A 26,465-nucleotide genomic window follows, 5' to 3' on the forward strand; every position below is an offset into this window, starting at 1 on the left:
GGCGGTAATGCACTTCTAAACTGGTTTACCAACCGCCAATAAACACAGAATGAGAAGATGCAGAAGACGCAGAAGAAGAAGTCGCTTCATCCCTGCAGCGTGTTTGTTGTTTTCTTAACCCAAAGTTATAAATGACGATGTATAAATAGAGAAAGTGACTGAAGAAGAAGAGCAGCGTCTGCTACACCTTCTGCAAACATGAAGTTAGTGTTTCACGACAGTAAAGCTAAAGACTGTTGATATCGCTGTAATCAAGCTAGCACAAACAATACATAGCTAGTTTTCAAGTGTAGAGTAGTTGCTAGTTTGATTACATCAATATCAACCATACCTAGATACATTAGCTGACATGATTTAGCTAAGGTAACGTTAAACCTGACACTCACAGCTGCACTTTATTCTGGAGATCATCTAAAAGTCAGTCTGCGTGTTCGTGCAATTAGCATCAGCTGTGAATGACGGAGACTGCGTCCACGTTAGCTTAGCTTCATACACATGTCCATGTTCGTTCACTTTGTAGCTGCTACACGAAGCTAGCATCGCTGCGGTGCTGTTAAACACACACACACACACACACACACACACACACACACACACACACACACACACACACACACACACACACACACACACACACACACACACACACACACCGTTGCCAAGAGGCAGCATGTCTCCCTGCTCTGCAGTGGGTCAGAAGTCACTTGTTGTTGTTGTTGTAGGCTCAACATCGAGGGTCTGCTGGTGTATTTTCCGTATGACTACATCTATCCGGAGCAGTATTCCTACATGCTCGAGCTGAAGAGGACTCTGGATGCCAAGGTGGGTCGTGTTTATGTGACAGGATGCAGTCAATCCGGTGGGATTAAAGAGAGTTGTGTAGCTGGTCAGGTGACTTTTATTTTATAGTAAAAGTAGCAATACCACAGTGTAGAAATATTCAGACATACAAACATATGATGATCTCATAGAATGTGATGCATTGATGTAGATTAAACTAACTTTTATTAAAAAACATCTACAGCATTAAAATGTAACATACACATGAATGCAGCAGTGATATTAATCCATACATATCATATATATATATATATATATATAGTAAAACGTTTTACTCCACATTGAGTTTTACTTCTCATACTTTAAGTCCATTTTGCTGATAGTACTTGCATAGTTTTACTTTAGGTTCTGAATGCACAACTCTCACTTTTAGTTTTTTATTTCTCACAGTGTGGTATTAGCACTTTTACTTAAGTAAAGGATCTGAACACTTCCTCTACTGTGTCACTACTCCGGGGTAAAGACGGGGACACATTTGAGTTTGTCACTTAGCAACTGGTGACAAATTAAACAAAGGATGCAGTTAAAATGATTTTCAGTTTTTATTTTCTACTGTGTCAATGAGAGGACAGCTGCACACCGTTAACTTTATTTGTGTCACTGTTTATGTTCAGGGTCATGGAGTCCTGGAGATGCCATCGGGAACCGGGAAGACCATCTCTCTGCTGTCACTCATTATTGCCTACCAAAAAGTGGGTTTAGCTGCGTGTTCATGGGACATCTTGTCTCTTCCCAACAGCCGATGTCACATGAACACTTTTCAATGTCTGTCTCTCTATCTCTCTGTCTCTGTCTTTCTCTCTCTCAGGCCTTTCCTTTGGAGGTGACCAAGCTAATATACTGCTCCAGAACAGTTCCCGAGATCGAGAAGGTGAGTCAAATCAAATCACACTTGGTGCAAAGTGAAAATTGTAATTCACGGAGGTTTAATCCCAGTTCAAAGTTCAAATCCAACAGTAAAAGACATTAGCAAAACATTTGAAATAAGGCTTGAGATGACTTGTCGTATATTTGGTCCGCTGTCTGATCAGGTTGTGGAGGAGCTGCGGAAGTTGATGGAGTATTATTCCAAGCAAACTGGAGAGAGCAACAACTTCCTGGGTCTCGCCCTCTCCTCGAGGAAAAACCTCTGCATCCACCCGGAGGTACCAACAGCCACCGCGCCGCCAAATCAGGACCTCACATACAACACACTAACGCGCACATTTAACGCTGACTGACGGTTTATTTTACACAGAACGAGGCTCTCTGTTGTTTTTTGTGTCTGATGTATTTAGACATCATGAGGTTCAGGCCTCTGCTGGGAGGAACCTTTAGTAACTGGACCTCTTTGTGTTTTAGTTGGCCTAAAGGAGTAAATGTGTCGTCTGCTTCTATCCAGGTAAGCGCTCTGCGCTTCGGTAAGGAGGTTGATGGGAAGTGCCACACACTGACGGCGTCGTACATCCGCGCACAACGCCACAGCGACCCCGACCTGCCCGTGTGTCGCTTTTATGAGGTAAGAAGCCACTTGAATGCTTCCGGTTCAGACCAGCAGGTATCAATTAGACGAGGCAGGCTGAGGGAAGGTTTGTGTGCTAACAATATGTGTGACAGCACCTCATCACAAAATAACATCACTCACAGAGGATACATAACGATGTGAGTGTTATTATGTGTTAAAAATGTAAACCGTTTAGTTTGAAGCCTCATTATTTGTACCTTAATATGTTTTTTTTACCTTTACTGTAGCCTACAGAGGGTTTACACAGTATCATAAATGTACCAAGACAAGCACCACCGTCAGTACGGTTCTAATGATCCTTTTGTTGACACACCGTCAGAGGGGAGTGGATTAAATGTAGGTGCAGACTCTGCTGTACTGTTTCATGTTGGATGCGTTAAGGATTCTCACCAAATAGCCCCTCTAGCCCGACCACAGTCGATGTAATTCCTCTCAGCTGTCGTGTACTCTTGTCACCACGTCCCCCGTCACTCTGATTCGTGTTTGCAGGAGTTTGATGCGGTCGGCCGACAGGTGCCGCTCCCCGCTGGCATCTACAACCTGGATGACCTGAAGGACTTCGGCAGGAGGAAAGGCTGGTGTCCTTATTATCTGGCTCGCTACTCAGTACGTCACATTGCACACTAATGCAAACATGAAACGTGTAGCCTGGTGTGAAGAAAGGCTTTCTTAGTATTTTAGGAAAGACATTAGTTGATGTATTTATAGCTAGTTTCTCATCATGAGTAACGTTTAGTGACGGACCACATGGCATACGAATCTGGAAATAATCTGACACAGTCGCTCTTTACTGGAAATATCTCATGATATTTTAAGATGGGTCACAAAGGTTGGTGTTGTATCGCTCACCGTGTCCCGTTTTCTCTCCCGTCTCTATTTCCTCTCAGCTCCTGCATGCCAACATTGTGGTGTACAGTTACCACTACCTGCTGGACCCCAAGATAGCGGACCTGGTGTCCAAAGAGCTGGCCAAGAAGTCCGTCGTAGTGTTTGACGAGGCTCATAATATAGGTGATTTGATTTGGTGCAATCAAATACATTTATTACGTAACAGTTGAAATAACCCAGACAATATTTTGCACAAAACTGCACAGTTCTTAACTTTTTAACACTGTACATCTTTTCATAGTTTATTTTTTAAATTTTTTATTGTAAATGTTTCTATTCTCCAATGAATGTTTCCTGACCTTCCAGTACTTGCTTTTTTATTTTTTATTTTCTCCTGCACCAAAACATTAAGGCAAATTCCTCGTATGTGAAAAACCTACATTGCAAAATTGCAGATTTGAGATAATTATTGTAATAAAGTAAACAAATAAAGAAATGAGATATAAATCTTCATTGATCCCCAGAAGGGAAAGGCAGGTGTAAACACAAAGAAAAATAAGTTCAGATAAATAGAGAGGTAGATTAAATATGAATATAAAAGAGTAGATCAAATCAAGAGCAAGTCAACAATTGTTTATATGTAAACATGTGTAAAATTATATAATGTGATTAAGTAATGACACTTAGTGTTGTCTGTATTAATATACCATAGAAATATAATATACATATATTCACATAATAACATAATGTAATATGATATAGTGCAGAATGCAAGAAATGTAATAATATAGTATAATATTTAGTATTGTACAGCAGTATAGCAGAATATTTGATATGATGGAGTAGAATAATACAGCACGCATGTGTCGTGGAGTCTCTTGCTTTTTATTCAACAACCACGTTCACAGCCACACAGCACCTGAGAGCCACGATGAAAAATGAAACATTTTATTATTGATGGTTAATCATAATCAACGGGCACACTCAATGTACAGATGACTCATGGGAGGAGCTTTAATCTTTCTCGTCTCCTCAGACAATGTGTGCATCGACTCCATGAGTGTGAACATCACCAGACGAACACTGGACCGCTGCCAGAACAATGTGGACACTCTTCAGAACACCATACAGAAGTAAGAGCCTTCACAAAACACCTGAGGTTGTCTCCTGAAGTTTAATTTCTTCGTAGGTGAGGGACTTACTTCACGGTCTCACAGAACCCCTTAACAGGTTTCCTTAGTTGTCTCGCACACTTTTGGGAAGCCAGTAACATTAAAGAAGTGCGCCGCTATCTCCTCATCCTCTTGTTTTGGACGGGAATATCACCACAGTGTTCAGCTGACAGGTAAGGGTGTTTTGAATGAGTCGGCACACCGTTGACCTGTGGACATTAGCCCGACTACTATTACTGACTGGAAAGATCCCGCAGTATGAAAATGTAGAGCAATCATTCATTTCACATGGGCTGAGAGAGCATAGCTGTTGAAAGTACAGCGATCCAACTCTAGAAGGTTGGACAAATCATGATTTGATTTAAGTTATAAAATCTCTTCCCTGTGATCCATTCATTTTCTTCATTTATTGCTACGTACTCGTTCATGTGTTTTATTTCCTTTTTTTGTAATGAGGTTTTGTGCAACTGTTTAACGTCAAGGGATTCCTTAAATATAAGACAAAGATAAGGAGAACACCGTAAATACTAAAGTAACAACATTTTAAGGAAACCTCAACTCTTTCAGAAAAGCTTAACTTGGGGTGTTTTTTGTAAGTGGTGGGAATTGCTGGATCATGTACCCGTAAGTCAGTGAACTGACCAATCAGTCCTGTGAGGAGCTACAGGGCGGTTTAGGTGTGTGTGTGTGTGTGTGTGTGTGTGTGTGTGAGTGAGTGAGTGAGTGAGTGAGTGAGTGAGTGAGTGAGTGAGTGAGTGAGAGAGAGTGAGAGACGAGAGGTGACTGGTCGTTCTAAACAACAATGACGGCTCCTGAAGAGTTTAGTGTAGACGCTTCAATAGCGTCAGTTATTTATTTACTGAGAGAAGAGCAGAGATCGGCACCGAAGGCCTTTATCGATGGAAAAGATGTTTTCTTTCCTCTCCCTACTGGGTTCGTCAAGACTTTGGTATGTAACTTCCTGTTGTCGTCTCTGCCCCGCCCCCTGCTGTCTGATAGGATAAAGGAGACGGACGCTACCAAACTGAAGATGGAGTACAGGCGTTTAGTAGAGGGGCTGAAAGAAGCCAATGTTGCCAGGGAAACGGACGTCTACCTCTCAAATCCTGTGTTACCAGATGAAATTCTTAAAGGTACGGCCGTCAAATTAATATTTGTTTTTCATTTTTTATCTTTTCATTGAGTTTCAGAGTGAATTCATTGCGGTTTTCCTCTCTCTCAGAGGCGGTTCCTGGTACTATTCGCACAGCAGAGCACTTTGTTGGTTTCTTGAAGCGTTTCCTGGAGTATCTGAAGTCCCGTCTGAGAGTGCATCATGTTGTACAGGAGAGCACCCCGCAGTTCCTCAAAGACATTTTCGACAAAGTCTGCATCGACCGCAAGCCTCTGAGGTCAGTGTCACTGAAATCTGTGATTTCTCAAGTGATCATGTACTCACTCACTTCTTGACTCTCTTGTTCCCTCATTTCCTGGGCACCACCTCATTTGGACACATTTTTCCCTCCCTCACCTCTGTTCTGTGCCTCTGTGTGTCTCCAGGTTTTGTGCAGAGCGGTTGCAGTCGTTACTACGGACTCTGGAGATTGCAGACATCGCAGACTTCTCAGCTGTTACTCTCATCTCTAACTTTGCTACCTTGGTCAGCACCTACAGCCAAGGTATTAAAACACTTCTGTGGCGTTATTATTATCATCTCCGCCAGGAGAATCAATTGACGTCCTTGCTTTCGTCCGTGAGTGACCGTGCACCTATGTGTCTGTCCGCGGCTAATCTCGCATTGTGCTGCAGCAAACATCAGTTTAGTGTTGCGTCTGCATGCTCAAGGATCTCATGCAGACATAGCTGGCAGAGATCTGCACTCTACTGAGTTTTCTATTTTTTTATAAGTAAAACATTGTTTGTTCAGTTTTGAAATCCTCTTGGCTGTAATTTTATAGTTCATTAAACATATTTTCTCTGTGTCTGTCTGAAGGTTTTACCATCATCATTGAGCCCTTTGAAGACAGAACTCCAACCATCGCAAACCCTGTGCTGCACTTCAGGTGGAGTAAAATACACAGATATAGTTTTTAAAGTTGGGAAGTGTCATTGATTATTGTCTCTTTGGTGTCTCTCAACACGACCAAGTCCATTTGACTACTAATTAGTGATCAACAGATATGGGTTTTTCATTGGACAATATTTCAGAGCAAGGCGACTGATGGTCAATATGTTTTTTTTTTTTTAATTAATACATTTATCAAAATTGGTGACTTTAAATATACATTTACTTAACACTGACATTGTGTCTTTATGCTTAAGTAGATCTACACTCTGCAGTGCACTAAATAAATAATAATAAATAATAAATAAATGTCTACAGGTAATCAAAAAACTAAATTTTCACAAAAAAGGTATAGTTTTAGTGCAATTATCATTTGTCAGCAGACAGCATCATCTCCTTGTTTCTGAGAACATTTACAAGAACAACTTGCATTAGAAAAAAATAAGAAAGCAAAGTTTGTAAAATGGTCTGTCCTCGTGTTGGCTAACAGCCACAGTGAGACAGAAAGTTGTCTGCTGACTTTTTTTCTTATTGGGCCTCATGAGCGCAGGCATCTGCTGATGCCGAATATCTCAAAATGGCCTTTACTACGACTACTAATGATTGTATAATGGTTGTGGAAGGCTAATGCAGGACTAAACGTCAGGTTAACGTGTTCTGATCTCTGATCTGTCCCTCTCTCAGCTGTATGGACCCATCTATTGCCATCAAACCTGTTTTTCAAAGATTTCAGTCCGTCATCATTACCTCGGGGGTAAGTTAGTACCTCACCACTCGGTGGCTCTGCTCAGTCATGAAGAGTTTTGCTTTTGGAATAAAAAGCCGTGTTATCTATTGTAGCCTGATGAACTGCTTCTGTTTGATCTCCTCAGACTCTCTCTCCACTGGACATCTATCCCCGGATCCTTGACTTCCGCCCCGTTACCATGGCGTCCTTCACCATGACGCTGGCACGGACCTGCCTTTGTCCTCTGGTGTGTAACCACACGCACGCACACACACAGTTGTGATTTGCAAAAGGAATTACGGAACCAGACAAGGGCTGAAATCAACTAATTGTGACAGTATCACATTTCTACACTTTTATATTATATATATTGATACAAAATTGTTTTTTTTTTTTAATAATCTCTTACTTCCTCTGTTTTGTCCCACTTAGATCGTTGGCAGAGGAAACGATCAGGTGGCCCTGAGCTCAAAGTTTGAGACCAGAGAAGACTTTGGTGAGTAGAAATGTCTCATTATTTATGACAGCAGGATGTCTTAGAGGCAGTATCGCATTATATCACCATAAATATAAAACAACATATTTATTTGGTGGGAGTTGCAGCTATGACATGTTTTCTCTTTTTCAGAACAAAAAAAAAAAAAAAAAAGATTTCCCCCCCAAATACGTCATTAATTTTTCTTTTTTTGTTTCCAGCTGTGATTCGTAACTATGGCAACCTACTCCTAGAGATGTCTGCGATCGTTCCCGACGGCATCGTGGCGTTCTTCACCAGCTACGTATACATGGAGAACATAGTGGCATCTTGGTATGAACAGGTCAGTGTGATATATATACACACACACACACACCTGGGAGACGGCTGGTTCTTTTAAAGATGGATCCTAATTTATCTTCTCACTTATAACCATAATACCATCACTAATGATATTTAATGTTTGCATCATTGAAACGGAATAGTTTTTGTTTTTGTTTTTTTGTGTCAGCAAGCATTTCGGGTAAGTTGTTGTATTCATGAGTTTTTGTCCATGTTTGTTTGCAGGGCATCCTGGAGAACATCCAGCGGAACAAGCTGATCTTCATTGAGACTCCGGATGCTGCAGAGACGAGCATGGCCCTGGAGAAATACCACGAGGTCAGAGGCACCCGTCATCTCACTTTATACATATTAGTATTAGTATTATTGATGTCACAAACACCTGTAATTGGGATGTAAAAATAGGTCAAAATGAAATGTCTGTGATTGTTACATTTAGCATCAGCTTTGCTGTAAAGGAATTAGGGCTGCAATCAATTATTTTCTCACTCCAAAATAATCCATTCAATATGATATAAAACTGAAATCTCTACATATCAAAGGCTGATAATGTGTGAGAAAAATTACTTAATTGATTCTAAAAATAGTTGATCGTTGCAGCTCTCAGAAAGAAAGAAAAGCAAAGTCACGGTAATGTTTCATCTTCTCTTGTCCTGGTGGGTCTCTGACCTTTGTCTGTCTCTCTGCTCTTCAGGCGTGTGAGAACGGCAGAGGAGCCATCCTGCTGTCGGTGGCCAGGGGGAAGGTGTCTGAAGGAATAGATTTTGGTACGCGACTCACTGCTTTATGGTTCCAGACAGAATTCAGATTTAGTGAATGTTTCTCCTTTAGTCGGGCAGTTTGTTGTGTTCTTCAACATAATCACTTACTATCTTGTTCTGTTTTCTGTTCAGTGCACCACTTTGGCCGGGCGGTCATCATGTTCGGTGTGCCTTATGTTTACACACAGAGCCGCATCCTGAAGGTCAGAACCGTCACTCACATTATACAATCCTCTACATTTACATTACAACTAAAACAGTGTGTATGGGTTGTACCATGTGACTCAAGTCATTTACTGTCGTCACTCTGTCCTCAGCTTGACAATCTGTCTTCCTCTCTGACTTGCGTGTTTCAGGCTCGTCTGGAGTACCTTCGTGATCAGTTTCAGATCAGAGAGAACGACTTCCTGACGTTTGACGCCATGCGTCACGCCGCCCAGTGTGTGGGCAGAGCCATCCGAGGCAAGACCGACTACGGACTCATGATCTTCGCCGACAAGGTACGTGATGTCCTACGGCAGAAACAACATGCCTAGAAACCGTCTTTAGAGTAGCTTCACTGGAGCAGTTGGTGGTTTTATTGAGTGAGGTGACTCCCTCTCCCGTCCGCAGCGTTATGCCCGAGCAGACAAACGTGGGAAGCTCCCTCGCTGGATTCAGGAACACATCAACGAAGGCAGTCTGAACCTCACCGTGGACGAGGCCGTCCAGCTCTCCAAGCACTTCCTGAGACAGATGGCTCAGCCTTTCAGACAAGTACGCCCGCCAAGCACCACACAGGTCCATCATCTGTGCTTCAGATTTCCAGTTTTTTGCAGAAACGGAAATTTAAAAGCAAAACTAATAAATAAGTAATTGCAAAAGTAACATAGCAAGTTTAAACCACAAGTTGGTGGGTAAACTTGGGTAAAGAAGTTTTATTTTAGTTTGCGACAATTAAATTATCTCATGATTGCAATACGTTTTTCTTGAAATCTCAAAATGATAATTTTACAGCATAATCAGATGTACAAATGAGATACAAAAAGTCCAGAGGGGACATGTGTGCAATCTGCACTTTAGTGCCTCTTGTCTCAGTTACAGCACATGACATTTCCATGAAAGGGTTGAATACTTTGGCCGATATGAATTATCAGGTTTTTGAGCTGCTGGTTTTGTGAGACGGTCATAACTACAAAGATAAAATGATTAAGGGATGTAATTTTGGACAGATATGGATTTAAACTGCATCTTGACTGGCAAAGGCTAATTCTAGTACAGAGCAAGTAAAAAGCCTGCTTTTAACAAAAATCAGCTTCACACTGTGTCCTATTATTTGAACTTACTTAGAGCTGCATAGTAAACGGGATGATTCACTAGAGGTCCTCAGCATGCTGAAGAGTGATGTAGCAACACACAGAGTTGTTGACCACACAGTCTTTGATATCCTAATGTTTACCTGTCTCTAATTCTCTCTATGCCTCTCTTCCTCACCCTCCCTCCAGGAGGACCAGCTGGGTCTGTCTCTGTTGACTTTCGAGCAGCTGCAGTCAGAAGAGATGCTGAAGAAAATCAGTCAGATCGCTCACCAGACCTGAAGGTGACATAAATACACTGCGCAATGTCACCAACTGTTACAGTGACATCAAGGGAACCGTGTCAAACATGAAACTTCAGAGTTTAATTGAACCTGTCTGCAGTGCTAGGTGTACAGAGTTTACCACATCAGGACAGTTAAAGTAGATATGTGTCGGTTATCACCAGCAGAATGAAACAAAATGACCTCTTCCTTCTCTTTGTGGTAAACAAACCATGAAACGTATTTAAAACATGTTGGCCCAGCTCTGGTGGTTACAGTGACGATATCTGACTGGATAACTATCAGTCAGTATACAGTAATTACACAGCACCAAAGGTCTGAGCCTCTTCCTGTGTTTCAGGTCACACACACAGTCTACAGAATATTTAGCACCACAGCTCTTTAAATGTGCTGATGTCAGATTCTGCAGTTTTATGGAGACGGGTCTTACATTTGTGTATGTGTATATTCCGTACTACAGATCCCTCACAGATGTATCGTAGTATAAACAAAAATAAGGAAAGGGTTAAGTCAGTACCTTTTTATGTGGATGTTTAATCAGTGTTGATGGTAAATGTAGTCTATTGAAGCAATACAATTCCTCAGCTTGTGCTATATTGACCCAGAAAGGTGAGTTCCCAGTAACATCCATCGCCTTCATTGGAGGTAGTACAGGCTTCTATAACAAAAGACAGACGTCCTCATTATAGATAATACATACGTCATACATTTACCATCAAGTGATTGGACATCCACCATGCTGAATTTCCACTTTTGACGCACATTGTGCCGATACGTACACAAGACGAATATGTTGTGAACAGTTGTCACCAATGGGTCAACATGTTCCATCGGTCCATAGAGCGTCTGTCATACAGACAGGACTACTGTTTGTTTCTTTTGCTACTGCAGCTGTACACTCACATTTTATACTAAACTTGAATATTTGTATTTGTTTTTCATCCAGGAAGTTGGAATATAAATGTTTGTATTGAACAGTTGACTTGAGTTTTTCTTCTTAGGAAAGAGGCCTTTCCATCTCGGAACTAATACATGAACAATCTGACTTTATAGTAGCTATTCAAGCAGAAAGGTAAAGTAGCAGCTCTTAAAAAAACTACTTGTCAAACTCTAAGACATAAACCATAAAGCAATATTTACAGGCAAACACTAATATCGTTTTCACACCTTTTTTGTCATTTATTTCAGCTCAAGTTTTGAAATATAAAATAGAAACATTCATATTTACCAGAATAAACACGGCATCAGGAGATGTTTAGTGTATTTGTAACATTCTTACTGTAGTTTCTACAACAGTGTGATTCCAGCCCTTACATTAAACACTGCAGTGACATTTTCTACCACAGCAAATATAGTTATCCATTCTGGAAAATGATGAGACACAGAATGTTTGATTGGAAGAATTTTTTTTTTTTGAAAAATTGAATTTTGTGGGGGGGAAAAAATCCACGAGGATTCCCTAGCCACACATTCATTTGCGTCAGTATCTTATTTAACATTGTTGAGGATTAAAGGAGTGAGTATGTTTTAAAATGAGTTATTTAATGCTTTGCGTATCAACATAAAAATTACTTTTTGTTCAGGTCATGAGTTTCAAGTAACTACTTCAAGTAATTCTTGCTATAACAAATTAAAAGATGTTAAAAGCTAGTTTACTAATGTATAATAGTGAGTAGTGGATTTCAGTGAAGCGTAGATGAAATAGACACTTATGTTGGCGACCTCTGCTCAAAATTGCTATTTTTACCACTATGGGCCAGATGGACTGCAAAACCTCTTTGTATCTCTGGTTTGCATTTGGCGGCGACATGTTTGACTGTCTTCACAGGTTCACCACTAAATTTGTGTAGATTATGTGCAAACAAACGATAAGATGAACATCGTCCATTTGTACTATAGTCGACCAATAGAGTAGTTGATTTAATCAACAGATCTGTGAAGCTCATAAATTCTTTAAATATTATTCATAAAGAACGTCTTAAGAAAAAACAGCAGATTATTCAACTAGGAGGCAGCCCTAGTTTGATTGAGCATAACATATTAACTTGTGATAATATATCTAAGATCAATAAATAAATTTTATGAACTGAAATTTTCAAAAATATCCAGCTTTTCAGAATAGTACCCTCTACCATCAAGTCAGATGTGCGTTAATTTTGTACAGCTGGTGTTTGTTTTTTAAAGTTGGTCCTTAATTGGTCATTTCATTCCCGTAATGTGGAACGACTAAACTGAACTGTGGCAAAACAGCTCAAGTAAACATAGTTGTAGTTTTAGGATTCACTTTGAAAGCATCATATAATCGGTGTGACGTGCACATTGTAAAGGCAAAACACATCTAAATAACACTTTAACTTGAGCTTAACATCTCTTAAACCAAATGTAACATTTACGTTTTGATAGACAATTTTACATCCCTGTGCTTCTCAAGAGAATTCAAACAAATTAAAAAAAATAATCTGTAATGTCAATATGCCGATTATCTTTAGGAGATAACCTTTGTAAAACCCTGTGAATGCTTGTGTTTAAAGTAGTCGAACATGATTCTTTCTTTAGCTTCTGAGGAGACTGAGCTTGTTTCTAACATAAATCATAAAGGAATGATATTGAATTTCAAGTGAACAGGAAGGAAAGGTTATAGTGCAATATATAAAGTCAAAGTATGTGACCATACCGTTCTACTAGTTTTTTGGAGACACTTCCTCAATGGCCAAGAAAACATTTTTTTCTTATTACTTTTTCAAATGACGGATAGTAAATAAAGTAGATGTCTCCACTTGTGACAACTGTTTTTCTTAAGGTGACTCAAAGTGGGGTATCCACTCTAGGATACATTTGTGAACATCTCTCCAGGTAGAGTGTGTGTGTGTGTGTGTGTGTGGGTGTAAGTGTGTGTGGGTGGAAGTGTGTGTTAGCTGGAACCACCGAGTGAACCTCTTCTTGTCAAGCTCTGTGTGCTGGAGCTCAGGCCTCGAACGTCTGTCAAGCAGCTCGACTGAGGAACAGAAAAGAGACACAATGGAGGTTAACGAGAACAGACGTCTGACTGGAGGAACCGCTGAAGTTAAACACATGAGGACATGTACATGTCAGGATTAGGATTGTTACAGGGTTAACTTTGGGCTTAGTTATGGCAGCATGGAAATTCTACTACAAACTTGTACTCCGTATAGTTTTCAAAAAATAGAATAAAACATTAAGATTCCATCACTCAAAATTACAGACTTATTTTATGACATACTGCTAGAGATGTCAAGAATTACTTTTTATATTAAAAACTTTATTACTTTTGTCAACATACTATGCCATTAGATTTTATTCCCCACACACTATAGCATTCTATGAATGACTTTTTTGAGGTACTGTGCTATGAATTTTTTCCTTTTTTCAAGATAGTATACTATGACTTTTTGACATACTTTTACTACATTGACAATTATTGGTATAGTATGACATTTAAAAAACTTTTTCGACATATACTGTTACATTTTTCCGACATACTTTAGTCTTTTTTTACTTCCTATTTTCGACATACTGTACTATGACTTTTTTCAGACATCTAATTCTTTGACTTTTTTTAATAAACCAAACTTGTGAAGTTTGTCTATTTTGGAACTTTTTGTGACATACTATACAGGGCTCGTCATTGACGCATGCCCGCTTGATGCAGTTGTCCAATCGGGCAAGTGAAGAAATATATGTAGACTTAATTATGGGTCGACATTCAAAGCAGGAGATCAAGATATTGGCATTAATGCCTTCTAGTTGGCGATCACTGATAATGCTACATTGTGAACAACAAATCCACTGAAATCAGCAGAAGGAGAGCTAATTAGAGTTAGCGTTTAGCTGGCGGTTGGTTAAACAGCAGAGCTAACAGCATAGCAACATGTGTACCAACTAACTTAGTCAGACACATAGGCCTATAATAGTGTAATTCATTCCCATGCATACTGCTAAGAGTAACTGCAGTGACCGACAGCACAGTCCTGCTTATAGGAGCCAGCAGCAAATTTACAGAAGCAAATTGAGTTACACTATTGTGTTCAAGCTCCACACAGTAAAAACAAGGTTACGGTAAATTAAAGCGTCATCAGGATGTGTTCAAATGTAGTCGTGTAAAATTTTGTATTTGATGAGAAACTTATGTAATAGAGTAGTTTGAAGGATATGTTTTCACAGCATAAAAATAGATATTACAGAGGGAGTTATGACCTATTAAACTTCTGAAAGCTATCTCTATAGTTAAAACTACTAATGCCCCCAAAAATGTTAAATCAAAGCAAATATTTTAATAAAAACGAAATAATTTATTTCTTAATCATTTGAATTGTGTTTTATGAAAATAACCCCTATAGATGAGTAAAAGGACAGCATTTACTCTGTAGATTTAATGTATCTATTAATAGGCCGACATTCTCCAAGTAAGTTTGGCTATCAGGCAGTTTTTTGACATATATAACTTTTTTCAACATATTACAATAAACCATTTCTTTGACTTTTTTGACATACTACACTACTACTTTTTTCAGTAGGCCAATATAATATATTGTTATAAAATATCTCATGGCATACTGTACTAAGACCTTTCTACGACATATTTTATGGCATTGAACTATGACGCACTATAGTATTTTATTTTACTATAATATTTCTTGGAGGTACTGTATATGATTTATTGATGATAATTTCATGGCACGCCTACTTGTGAAATACTATACTAAACACCTACTACCTACTTTTCTTTTATGGCATAATATACTATGATAATTCATGATACTATGGAATCCCTTACTATTAACTATAAACTCATTTTCATTGCATACCATACTATGATTTCTTGACGTTTTAATGGCATACTATACTATGTGTGTGTTTTATGGATTTGGTTTACCTCTTGTGTATTACTTGTATCACTCCAATAAATCTTGCATTGGGTCAGTCGCTCAATTTGTTGTAACCATACCGACCTGAATTAGTACATTGATGCAGTGGTCCAAGGATTTATCAAGACAGCTTAGTTGTGCTGTAATACAATCACTGTAGAGTAAATGTAAGTTAAAGTGTGTTGCTAATGTAACTGGTTAGAACTCAAAGTGGCGTTTAGGGTCATAAAATGTGTGAATTATACTTACATACTTTCACTCAAGTAACATTTCCTGTAGTGGAGTATCTTTACATTGTGTCACTTTTACTTTAGTGAAATATCTGAATATTTCCTCCACCACTGATATTATTAATGGCAGATGTGTTTGATAAGAATCCACAAAATACATTTACAGGAAGTCAATCTACATTGTGATGAGCAGAAACATCACTACAATAAGCATTTAGCACCAAATAAATCACTGAATTAAAACCGGTGAGAACCTGGCACATTTACTCCTCCCAGTATGTGCATGTCATCACTGTTAAACTGCTCTAATCACCACCAGTCTGCTCACCTGGGCACCGTCCTGAGTCTCTCTGGCTCCAACATTCAACACATTCAGAGACTTCGCCCTCTTCATTCTGAAAACAGCACAGAATATGATATCATATACCTTTTTCTAAAAGGGCATAGTACAATTAAACACACAAAACTTCTACAAAACCAGTTTTACTGATTTGAAAAAAATAGTAAGTTTGGGGGGGGGGGGGGGGGGGGGGGTTAACACCTTTGGAGCAGAATATTACCCAGCATTCCTCGGGGTGGTTTCCTCCATGCCAACTCCTCTCAGCTTGCGGACCAGTTTCTCGCTGCTTCTGCGAATCGACTCTCTGAGTTTGGTGAAAGAGCCGCTGCGCTTCAGGTTACTGAGCTCGTCCTGTCCGGAGCCACCGTCTTCTGCACCGGACCAGCTGGGACGACCATCGCCTGTAGTACGGACAGAATAACAAACCAGTGTGTAAACATACAGAATGCACCTTCAGACACACACAAAATTGAATTATTGTGCACTTTAACTGATGGAAAATTAAGTGTTTACTTTAACACCTAGATGTATTTTTGCAGTTTAAGTGAGACTATGTAACTTTTGAGAAAAGATTTTTCTTCTGTAATGAAAAGTTTACTTCATGAGCAATTAAGCTCCCTCTTGCTCAGTTCAGTAATCTCAGGTTTTGTTGCTGAAGCCCTACTTGGTCTGGTATGACCAGAGGCTTACTGAGAGCAATGTCTGCAAACTTTAGATAATGCTGTTAAAGTAAATTTGGATCAGTTTGCTAATTTGACGACTTTTCTCTACTCGTGCTACACCATATCACTTTAAGCCATTGAGCCTCGAGTTCTTTGTACAAAAGGTTTACATTGTGAAAAAATGTATCTGTCATTATTTTGCCAATATTTGCCTGTGTTTTCACTTCCAATGTAGTGGTTTTAGATAATATGGTCAAATAGATCCCTTGTGGTCATGCACTCATTACCTCATTTGTTTATTTGTGCATGATTACAGAAAAACTACAAACCCCCTTTCTGCCTAAATAAAAATGATTGAAGTCTGATGAACCCAGTGAAGATCTTATTAGTTATACAGATGACAAACTGCATAATTTGCAATTAATAAAAGGTAATAAATCGCAATATACACATCATTTTCCCAAAATTTCATTAAAATCATTGTACAATACAGCATGTGGTGGCAGACATGTAATAAACCAAAAGGATAAGCCTAAATCAAAATATATAATAATTCTGCAGAAAACAAACAGTTTTGCACCTTCTACAGATCCAAACTCCTTTTCATGCGCTCTGGTCAGAATCTCTTTGTAAAGGGCTTCAGCTTGTCTGTATTTCCCCTGCTTCAGATAGCACGACGCCTGAGAAAGAACAAAGAAATGGAAAGGTAGATGAAAGAAAAGATTTGAGTGAGGAGAGAAAGTCACTTTCTCAATTTTTTTTTTTTTTTTTGATACACAAAAAAAGAAATTTGCAGCATTCACACTTTACATTTATAACATATCTAAAATAAATATTTTTAAAAACTCTTTCTCCATTTCTTGTCTCTAAATGAAGCATTTGAGTGTATTTGATGAGGTTGATGTACTTCCATGGTTGAATGCACCTCGTGTAAGTCGCATTGGATGAAAGCGTAAATAAATGTGACGGCGAATAGTGGGCACATTTGACAGAAATCAGACATGGCATCAAGGTACCCGCTCACCAAGTTGTTCTTGGTCTTGGCCACGTTGGCGTCGTCTGGGCCCAGTTTGCTCTGGTAGATGTGCAGAGCGCGTTCGTAGTACTGCTCCACCTCCTGGTACTTCCCTTGGTTCTGACACAGCAGAGCCAGGTTGTTCAGCTGCTTGGCCACATCTGGGTGGTCTGTACCCAGAACCTGAGACACAGAAACAACATACACTATAAGGACGGAAAATACATTATTCTTTCAATAACAATTACAGTATGGAACATGGAAGACATATAAAACTCAAGTAACAGCGTTACAACACTTTAAATGTACTTATACTGTTACAAGTTATAGTCCTGTATTCAAAATATTACTGACTGGAAGCGGTTTTAAAAAGGTTACAGTAGTTAAAGTTAGATTTGGGTTTTGAAATGAAATTGGGATCAGATTAGGTTACAAGGTGTCCGCAAAATAATTAATGTTAATTGATTTAGGCCGTATAAAGCATTTTCCGAGGTATTTTGTAGTTTATTTTCGATATGTATATTTGTCCAAAGAGGATTGATGCTGAAGCTATGTCATAGTGTTACATTTCATAAAAAGATATATTCATAGTATAGTCATAAGAAATGTATCAACGCTGAGTGTTCTCATGAGTTTAGTGATACAAATGTGTGTATTCTCTCACTTTCTCTCTGATCTCCAGAGCTCTTTTACACAGCGGCTCTGCTTCTTTGTATTTCCCTCTTTTCCCATAAAGCACTGCCAGGTTGTTGAGCGTTGCTGCCACCTGCACAAACACACAAAAACACACAATGCACATTAATAAACCAAACCAAGTTGGATAAACTACATTAAAAATCCTTAAATATATTATACTTTTGGGGCAATATCAACAAGCAACGCACCCAGAAACCAAATGAGCCAGAGGCTCAAATACCAACAGTTTAGTTCAGGTTAGATTCAGTGTGTGCAAGTGGTAATCAAACCGTCTGATTAGACTGCAGCTGGTCTATCAAAGGAGGCTAACTTACAGCCGGATGGTCCATTCCTAGAGTTTTCTCTCTGATCGCCAACGCGTCATTCAGCAGGTTGGCTGCCTCTTTGTATTTGTTCTGATCTCTGTAGAGAAAAACACATCACACTGTTTGTCACCTCAAATCAAATGTTTCATACAAAAATCACTGTTTTGTTGAATCGTGTTCTTCATTTCCACTCATTTTATTTCATAGAGAGTTTTAAGGTTATAGAAGATGTTTATATTTATGTGATCATAAAAGTTTGTAGTTATGGAGCAACACATTATCCAGTTGTAAACAAAGTGTGGAGACATTTGTCAGAACTCCCAACAAACTCAAACATCAGTTAACAAAGTTTTAGGAATTAATTTGCTTAATCAATCAATCAATACCAGAAATATATATTTTTTCTGTCACCTCTGCCTGTGAAAAATTCCACCGCAGACTACCCACTATATTTTGCCAAACACAAGGGTCATGTCCATCCCTGTGATTTTGGGTCAAATTTCTTTGTTTAGTTTTTCTGCCTCTTTGTCAGCATTTTGGGTGCCAATTCAGGAGGCTTATCTCGCAACACAGTATGGAGACCCATTCTTAACCGGAGCAGAGTATCATATCAACATAAATAGTCCTACATAATATTATAAATATTATATAGAATAATCTTTTTAATATAAGCAGATGTTACACAGAGCTGTGACACCATAACAGGGATGATGTCAGTAAATCCCAGTAAAATAGAGACTTCCTGTGCGAATGTGTTGTATGAAACAGACGATGGGTGCTTTCTAAATCACATGAGGTCCTCTGGTAATATTAGCACGGTGCATATAGTGCATAAGTGCCATGGTGACTGGTCTCACCTGTATACCAGCGCCAGTATATTCAGCATGGTGGCTACGTCTGGGTGGGTGTGGCCTGAGGACTTCTCCAGGTCTTCCAAAGCCTGGTGAGACATTGAAAAACAAGTACATAACGGTTTACATTATTTAAATACTGCATTTCCACATTCATATCGACCGGTTGGAGGTGAACGCCGCTCTCACCTGTTTGCAGAGCGGCACAGCGACCTCGTATCGACCCTGGGATGCGTACTGGATGACCAGGTTGTGGAGGGTTCGAAGGCGGGCGGGGATCTCATAGCCGCCCTGCTGGGCTGCGGCTGCGGCACTGCTGTGGTGAGGCTGCGACACTGATCAGCAACAAACAGACTTTGATACGGGCGTGGACTCGATGTAAGCACTCAGTTGCAATCAGATACATTAAAGCTAGGGTTGGTAATCTTCAAAAACACTTTTTGTTGTAGCTGTAGAAATTATATTTACATCCTGACAGCAATCAATAAATCAAATGCTTTGACAAAAAAAGATGATGATTTCAGACTAAATTAACAAACTGATTATGTCTGCTTTCAAAAACTTAAAAATCTTTAAAAATCATGTTAATTAGAGAGATTTACAAAAAAATCTACATAAACAATATGTGTGAGTTTGAGCTCATTATGGTAAAACAGGGGAAACCATGACATTAAAAGTCAGTTCACCCAAATTACAAAAACATTTTCCCACCAGTGGTTTCTACTCATGCAGTCAGACTTTCTGAGCTTCTGAGACTTCTTCCACAATCCTGACAAAATCAAGGTGATAGGAGATTCTTTTGTGATGATGCTAACCCACTAATATGTGACCTTCCTCCATTCAGACAAACCTTTCCATGATAATGTCACATTTATGCAGGGAATGATAAAAAGCACACAGTCTATTAATGGTGGAGAGACGTTAAAGTCTTACTCTGCGACTGCTCCTCATCCTCGGTAGGAAAGAGGTCATCCAGAGACTCTTTGGTGGAAGACGCATCTTTGTCGTCCTGATGTGAGACACAAACACACTCAGCAAAGATGGAATTGCAGATAAATTATCTCATCATATCAATGTCAACAATATAAAGTGGATGTTAATGAGGCTGTCAATGATTATTGTAAACTAATGGACTAATATTTAAAACCTCTTTTGGCTACTAGATTTGATTTAACAGCTTGACTACATGGTTGAGTCTCAGTGCTCTCATCAAGCCCATTCCAGGTGTTTTCGGGAAACAAGTGCTAATAAATCCACTGTAAGATACCTGACCAGCACCAAACAGCAGACAGACAGAGGTAGAGACTAGCTTGGTAGACAAAGAGAAGGATTTACAGTGATGTTGATAAGTTTTCAATGTAGCGACTCCCTGAGATTGTAGTGCTACAATATGAAAAAACAACAACCCCCCACTTCTGAAATTAATTTGTTGCCACTGATTATCTTGGATAAATATGGTTCTTCCTCTGGACGTGTCGACGGTGAGTTTACTGCGTCTTTTCTGATTTTAATGCATCGGAGGAGCAGGACGCATGCCTAACAACATCACTGAGCAGATAAAGATATTTACAGATATTTCCCTCATGAGTTGGTGGAGACCAAACCACAGCTAAAAGAAAGTCTAACGGGTGTGTTAAAAGGTAACGGGTTCCAATAATAACACGTCAGCCATATCGACTAGGGGTGATACGGTGTCAGACTGTGTGTCTGTCAGCTTGTTATTCTGTACCCTAGAGGACCAAAGAGACAATAGGCTCGTTCAAGATGAGCTGCTCCTCGCCTGGAGAGTGGACGAGAGCAGCCGGCAGCAGCAGGGGGCGGTGAAAAAAACTGCGGTCAAGTCGGACAGTTTTCAGCTGCCTTCAAAGAATAAACAGGAAGTCAGAAAAACAGTTACCTCCCATTAGATCCGATCTGTAGGCTACTTGTAGTTTTGCCTGTGATCGATTCTGGCTCATCTCAAACGAGCCTAATTACTGCAGCTTTAAGAACCAGTTTCAAAGTTGACTGTCCTGACTACACCGACTAAAAACCTTTCTTCAATTTGAACTGAATTACGTTGAAATTTCCGCCTGGTTTCCCTGAAGACAGATAGAAACATCCAGATAAAGGCCATGTCTTTTTTTCCCCCACATCTGATCCTTTGTGAACTGTGATTGGCTGGTGATGTAGGGATAGCGATCTCTTCCTAAATATACACACATACACACATTTGTGTTGGCGTGTGTTTTTTTGGTCTCCTCACCAGCTGCGTCTCCTCCAGGTCGTATTTGCGTATGGACGACATGAACTGCAGGTGTCTGTTCTGCTCCTCGAGGGTGACCACCTCCTGCTCTCTGTCCTGCAGCCGCTGCTGAGCACCGGCCAGCTCGTCCCTCAACCACTGGTTCTCCTGACAGAGACGACGCACCTGAGGAGGACACGAAGAAAGGGAAGGACGAGGTGAGAAAGTAGGGGGAGGAAAATAATAAGAAAGGGGAGTGAGGGAGAGAAAGGAAGATAAAAGGAACAAGGAAAGGAAAGCAGATGGTGGAGAGGGGAAGGAAATGAAGGAGGACGAAGAGGATGGATGTGGGAGGAAAAAAGAAACCGGAAGGAAAAAGATGGAGAAATTATAAAATGACATGAGGGAGGACAGGAAAGACAAAGGACAGAGAGGGAAGAGAGGAATGAGTGGTTGGAGATGAAGGAAGAGGCAGAGTAAAAGAGAACAAAGGGGAAAGGAGGTAGAAAAATAAGGAGGCATGGGTTATGAGGAGAAGAGTATGAAGGAGGAGGATGTCAGTGAGCATCAGTTTCTTTAGGGTCAAATAACACAATGAAGGATTTAACGACGTCAGAGAATCTCCCATCTACTCTTTACCTCTTAAGCTATTCTTCTTTTTTCTAACGTGTCCTGCAGAAACTCACCTGAGCACGCAGCTTCTGTTTCTCCGCCTCCAGTGAACCCAGATGAGCCGACAACGCCATCATCACCTGGAGGGACGAGAGACAACTGATGCATCACATGACGTACAGACGATGTAGAGACCTCATTTCTGCACTCTTTGCTTTCAAACACATCTTTAACCCTAAATCCAACTTTTACTTTAAACTGTTCTCTTTGTACTGTACTTTTAATGCACCTCCCTCAATTTTGAATTGCTTTTGCAATCCTTAGGACAAAACCTTTCTTTTGGATACAGAGGTCTTATATCATTACTATGTCAGCCTTTATTCTATCTCATTGTATTATTGTGTTTACTTTGAAAAGTAATTAGATAATAATCTTTGAACATTGATCATTGCATTTTTACTGCCAGTTACAAGAATGAGTAAATTAATAACTTTGAGGGAAGTGGAAGCAAAATGCTAAATGCTTCACTATGTCCACCAGCAAGTGGCTAACTAGGCCCGTCTGTGATTTGGTGCCCAGCGGGTAGCGTTCAGTGGGTTTTTAACATCTTTATCAAAGGGAACAGCTGTTAAGTTCTTTGTTCTAATTACAACAAAGAATACTACTTCTAATACTGCGTACCTGGGCCTCGCTCAGCCCCAGCTCTATCCTCTCCAGTGATTGGCGGATGATGCCGCTCTTCTCCTGCTCCACGCTGCCACTCTCTGGTGCCACCCGGCTCTCCATCGCCTCCTGCAGGTTCTCCAGCAGACTGCGGTTCTCTCCTCTCAGCGCCTCCAGCCCGGCGATCACCTGCTGAGTGTTGCACAGAATCTCCTCCGCCGACAACATGGCTCCAGCTATGAGGGTCCTCCTCTCACAGCAACTGACCTGGGAACAGCACAAAGAGGACGTATACATAAGTAGTAGAAGTAGTGATTATTGTGGTGCTTGTAGTAGTAGTGGTAGTAAAAGAAGCAGTAAAAGCATGTGGTATCGGTAGAATTAGTAGAATATTTAAGATCAGTGGTAGAAATAGTAGTAGAAATAATACAATAGTAAAAGTGGCAGATGTAGTAGTGGAAGTTGTGGGACAGCAACAGTAGTGGCAATATGTGGTGACTCTTAAACAGACTAGAATTAACACAATGTTCATACATTTTAACTTAAATAACTAAAAAGGTACTGCAATCAATGTACATAGAGAAAAGAAGGCAGTGGTAAAAGTAGTTGTATTTGTAGTCATGACATAGTATCAGCTGTAGTAGAGTAGCAGAAGCAGCAGTACGAGTACTCATAGATGTAGTAGTGAACAGAAGAAGCTGTTGAAGAACTAATAGTAGTAGCAGTAGCAGTTATTGCAGTAGAAGTACTGTAGCAGTAGACCACTGTTCAAAAGTATGAATATTGGGGGTTTTCAGCACATTCTCTTCATGTAAGCCAACTTTAAATTATACCAGCAAATAATTCTCAATTGAAGTATTTCAAAGTCAGTGTAATGATCTTTTAATATGAACTTGGCTTTAACTCTTACTTGTTCTGCAGACTGCAAATTATGGTTGATTTCATAAAGATGATCAAGACATGGCTTCTGCCCAATATTTGATATTCAATACTTTTGTTTCATTGTCTGGAGACAGTAACAAGAAAATGGTAAAGAAAATACAAACTGTCAGCAACTTCACTAAACACACACACACATGATGGTTTTTATTTCCTCTTTTCTGAGAGAAGTGGGTATATAATACAAATGTTGAAGTACATGCATAGGAGCAGACCGTTTACGACTGTACAACAATACAAAACGATAACCACAATGTTCTTAACTACGTTAAGCGTTGAAATATATGAAAACAAACACACACAGCCTCCATATGTTGTGTTTACTGTGGGCGGCGCTACAGGCCTCTGGGTCTGTTTACTCACATGTAAGGAATAATGTATTTTTAGTCAAATGTAAACCCAACACGAGCCTCTCCGCTGATATAATGACGACTGCGTCACATAACGAGATATTTCTGTTCATTCTTTGGTGAACAATCATCGGCTGTACTAAACAACACATATAGGCTTCTCAAAGGATAATTACTCTCAGAAACACGATGTAAACACACAGACGAACAGGCTTCATCTCACATTAACATGAACAAAAAGTTATTTATAGCCTACCTGCTAAATCCAGGCTCCGGCGGCGTGGTTTTGTCTTGTTGTCCACTCTGACCTATTGTTATTATTGTTAATTGGAAAGCTGAACTTGTCATGTACAGCAGAACATTTCTGCTTACAGTATTGTTCACTTTATTAACTGTTGAACAGGTGGGACAGTAACAAACTAAATAAATGTAAATGATTCACCTGCTGCCTCCTCGGCTCTCAGCTCCTCCTGTCATCACAGACACATTAGCATTAAGATAGCATAACAACATCTAACTTCCGGTTCTTACCTTCAAAGTAAAACAAGGTTTATGCAGATATTGGTGCATTTTACTACTGTATTATGTATGGTACCGAAGTGGAAAGTATAAATAATATTAACCAAATTATCAAAATTAATTTTAACGGTCAAGAATGGTTTCCATGCATAGTATGCCAGTACAATTACAAGGCACTTGTACTATACTTTTAAAACAATTATAAACCATTCCACTCAACTACATCTCAGAGCCAAATATTGTACATTTTAGTCTGACAACTTTAGCTACTTTTCAGATGCCCATTTCTTATTACTGTCTGCTGTCTTTTCAGACTTTAATTTCTGTACCAAATGGATTTGCTTAATAGATGCAGATTTGATTTGATCAGTAATGCATTTAAATGACTCCATGTAGGACTGTCTAATGGGTTTGACTGCTCCATCTTGCCACCAGTAGTTGTTCACCAAATCCAAGAGTTACAATACTCTACATTACAGTTGTCAGTCTTCAATATACAGCTTTCATATTTTAAATTCAACTTAACGTGTTAATTGGCAGTTTATCCTACAGTGTGAAAACAATATGGGACGACGGCACAACTCACAACTACATAAGCAGGTAATTGTGAAATACCTAATTTAATTATAGGTTTTGTGCAATAACCTTACAGATATGTCTAATTTACGTAGAACTCGACAGGTTTATCAACTTATATATTACGTTAAAAACACAGCCCTTTTATTTTGAAGGCAAAGTATCATGTCTTCCTGCATCTGTCCAGAAATGTGCGAATGAATTGACCATGCAGTAGAGGAGCGGCTTACCTGATCCCATATTTCCCACCATACACCGCGGCACCGGGGCTGACCGTGATGTCCTGCCCGGGACAAGGCCACCTATCTGTCGGAGAGATGAACTGCGTGCGTGAGGAGAGAGACAAGATTATGACAGATTATTAATGACATTAACGGTTTATTTATTGGATTTACTTTGATATGTTTGACCCAACCTGTGAAGCCGAAAGCTTTTTGTGGACATTAATTATTTACTTTAACAGTTTGTGTTTGAGCCTCATATGCAACTCTATTGGATTGGATAGGCCTATAGATATGTATTGATAGTTTTTTCTTCACATTTTAAACCATTTTTCATGTAAAAGAAATCCAATATAAATATTACAGGCTCTTTAAATCTCACCACCTTTCTTTAAAGATGACTTGATAGATAGCTCAATAAATAACAGACACAAATATACAGTATATTAGATATTTCTGTTGCTGCGATTAAATTAAAACTGCCTGTCTCTAAGTGATTAGCCATTCCCTGTTATTTTAAAATCATCCACCCCTTTCATTGTTCCTCTTAAGGCCTAATTACTGAATGAATGACTGGGGAGTTCAACAATTGAATAATTTAGCGTCTATCTACTGATCATAACTTCAAATACAGGTATATTTTATTAACGTTAAAAGAAAGACTAAATACCAAAAACAAAACAAAAATGGCCGCTATAAATACTATTTATTCACTTTGTGTTCTTGTGTTGTATTGCCACAGATTAGTTTGTCCATTCAGTCAGATTAAGTTGGTGGTCCTTGTGTGTGTGGAACCAGCATTAGTCTTAATGTCCCGTTAGCTAAGCCTGTGGAGGAACAAGCTTTTAGGAAACAAATCAACTTAAGATGCATTTACTTCTTTACAGCAGCTTTTAGTGGAAGTCAGTGGAGCCGAAGCTCAGCAGCTTAAAGTGACTGCAAACAAATAGCACCTAAAGAACAAGCAATGTGCGTGTGTGTGTTGAGAGGGATTAACAATGCCCCTTTTTCTGTTTTTAGCAGTAGAAATAGCAAGATCTTGTCTTGGATAAAGTGGCAATAAATATTTACTGAATGTCCTACATTAATTCTTTTTTTATTTAG

General features: G+C 39.4%; 2 protein-coding genes across 3 annotated transcripts; one reads left to right on the forward strand and one right to left on the reverse strand.

Moving 5' to 3' along the window:
• The first annotated feature begins 75 nt into the window (after positions 1 to 75).
• Positions 76 to 11,247, forward strand: ercc2 (excision repair cross-complementation group 2). Its single transcript, XM_068712925.1, has 23 exons — positions 76 to 203; positions 723 to 822; positions 1,455 to 1,532; positions 1,649 to 1,711; positions 1,872 to 1,985; positions 2,222 to 2,338; positions 2,834 to 2,950; positions 3,232 to 3,355; positions 4,209 to 4,305; positions 5,344 to 5,477; positions 5,567 to 5,735; positions 5,884 to 6,002; positions 6,317 to 6,386; positions 7,073 to 7,142; positions 7,261 to 7,362; positions 7,548 to 7,611; positions 7,812 to 7,933; positions 8,158 to 8,250; positions 8,627 to 8,699; positions 8,826 to 8,896; positions 9,050 to 9,193; positions 9,306 to 9,449; positions 10,178 to 11,247. Exons 1-23 carry the CDS (start codon positions 199 to 201, stop codon positions 10,268 to 10,270), a joined length of 2,283 nt encoding a protein of 760 aa, XP_068569026.1. The 5' UTR covers positions 76 to 198; the 3' UTR covers positions 10,271 to 11,247.
• A 180-nt stretch (positions 11,248 to 11,427) lies between these two features.
• klc3 (kinesin light chain 3) lies at positions 11,428 to 24,525 on the reverse strand. 2 transcript variants are annotated; one of them, XM_068712943.1, is made up of 15 exons: positions 24,488 to 24,525; positions 24,302 to 24,353; positions 22,775 to 23,023; positions 22,168 to 22,233; positions 21,503 to 21,667; positions 20,191 to 20,266; positions 19,447 to 19,592; positions 19,264 to 19,346; positions 18,416 to 18,503; positions 18,070 to 18,171; positions 17,415 to 17,588; positions 16,971 to 17,070; positions 15,949 to 16,129; positions 15,717 to 15,783; positions 11,428 to 13,267 (listed from the first exon to the last, which is right to left on the reverse strand). In XM_068712943.1, exons 3-15 carry the CDS (start codon positions 22,982 to 22,984, stop codon positions 13,184 to 13,186), a joined length of 1,542 nt encoding a protein of 513 aa, XP_068569044.1. In that variant the 5' UTR covers positions 22,985 to 23,023; positions 24,302 to 24,353; positions 24,488 to 24,525; the 3' UTR covers positions 11,428 to 13,183. The 2 variants fall into 2 exon arrangements, with proteins under 2 accessions (XP_068569044.1, XP_068569037.1); XM_068712936.1 differs by having other exon boundaries at positions 24,302 to 24,514.
• Between the last annotated feature and the right edge of the window lie 1,940 nt (positions 24,526 to 26,465).

This window comes from Cebidichthys violaceus, unplaced genomic scaffold (assembly GCF_023349555.1).
Source record: "Cebidichthys violaceus isolate CVI_PGR_0920_01 unplaced genomic scaffold, fCebVio1.0.p SCAF_1, whole genome shotgun sequence".
Classification (NCBI taxonomy): Eukaryota; Metazoa; Chordata; class Actinopteri; order Perciformes; family Stichaeidae; genus Cebidichthys; species Cebidichthys violaceus.

What these genes read in the sequence shown, in the direction of transcription:
- klc3 (XM_068712943.1), bottom strand. Translation starts at nt 22,984, where the DNA reads ATGTTGTCGGCGGAGGAGATTCTGTGCAACACTCAGCAGGTGATCGCC. An exon ending in AACAGAAGCTGCGTGCTCAG is followed by an intron (nt 21,668 to 22,167) that starts GTGAGTTTCTGC and finishes TGTCCTCCTCAG; the next exon opens with GTGCGTCGTCTCTGTCAGGA. An exon ending in CTCTGGAGATCAGAGAGAAA is followed by an intron (nt 17,589 to 18,069) that starts GTGAGAGAATAC and finishes TCTGTGTCTCAG; the next exon opens with GTTCTGGGTACAGACCACCC.
- ercc2 (XM_068712925.1), top strand. An exon ending in TCATTATTGCCTACCAAAAA is followed by an intron (nt 1,533 to 1,648) that starts GTGGGTTTAGCT and finishes TCTCTCTCTCAG; the next exon opens with GCCTTTCCTTTGGAGGTGAC. An exon ending in ATCGACCGCAAGCCTCTGAG is followed by an intron (nt 5,736 to 5,883) that starts GTCAGTGTCACT and finishes GTGTGTCTCCAG; the next exon opens with GTTTTGTGCAGAGCGGTTGC.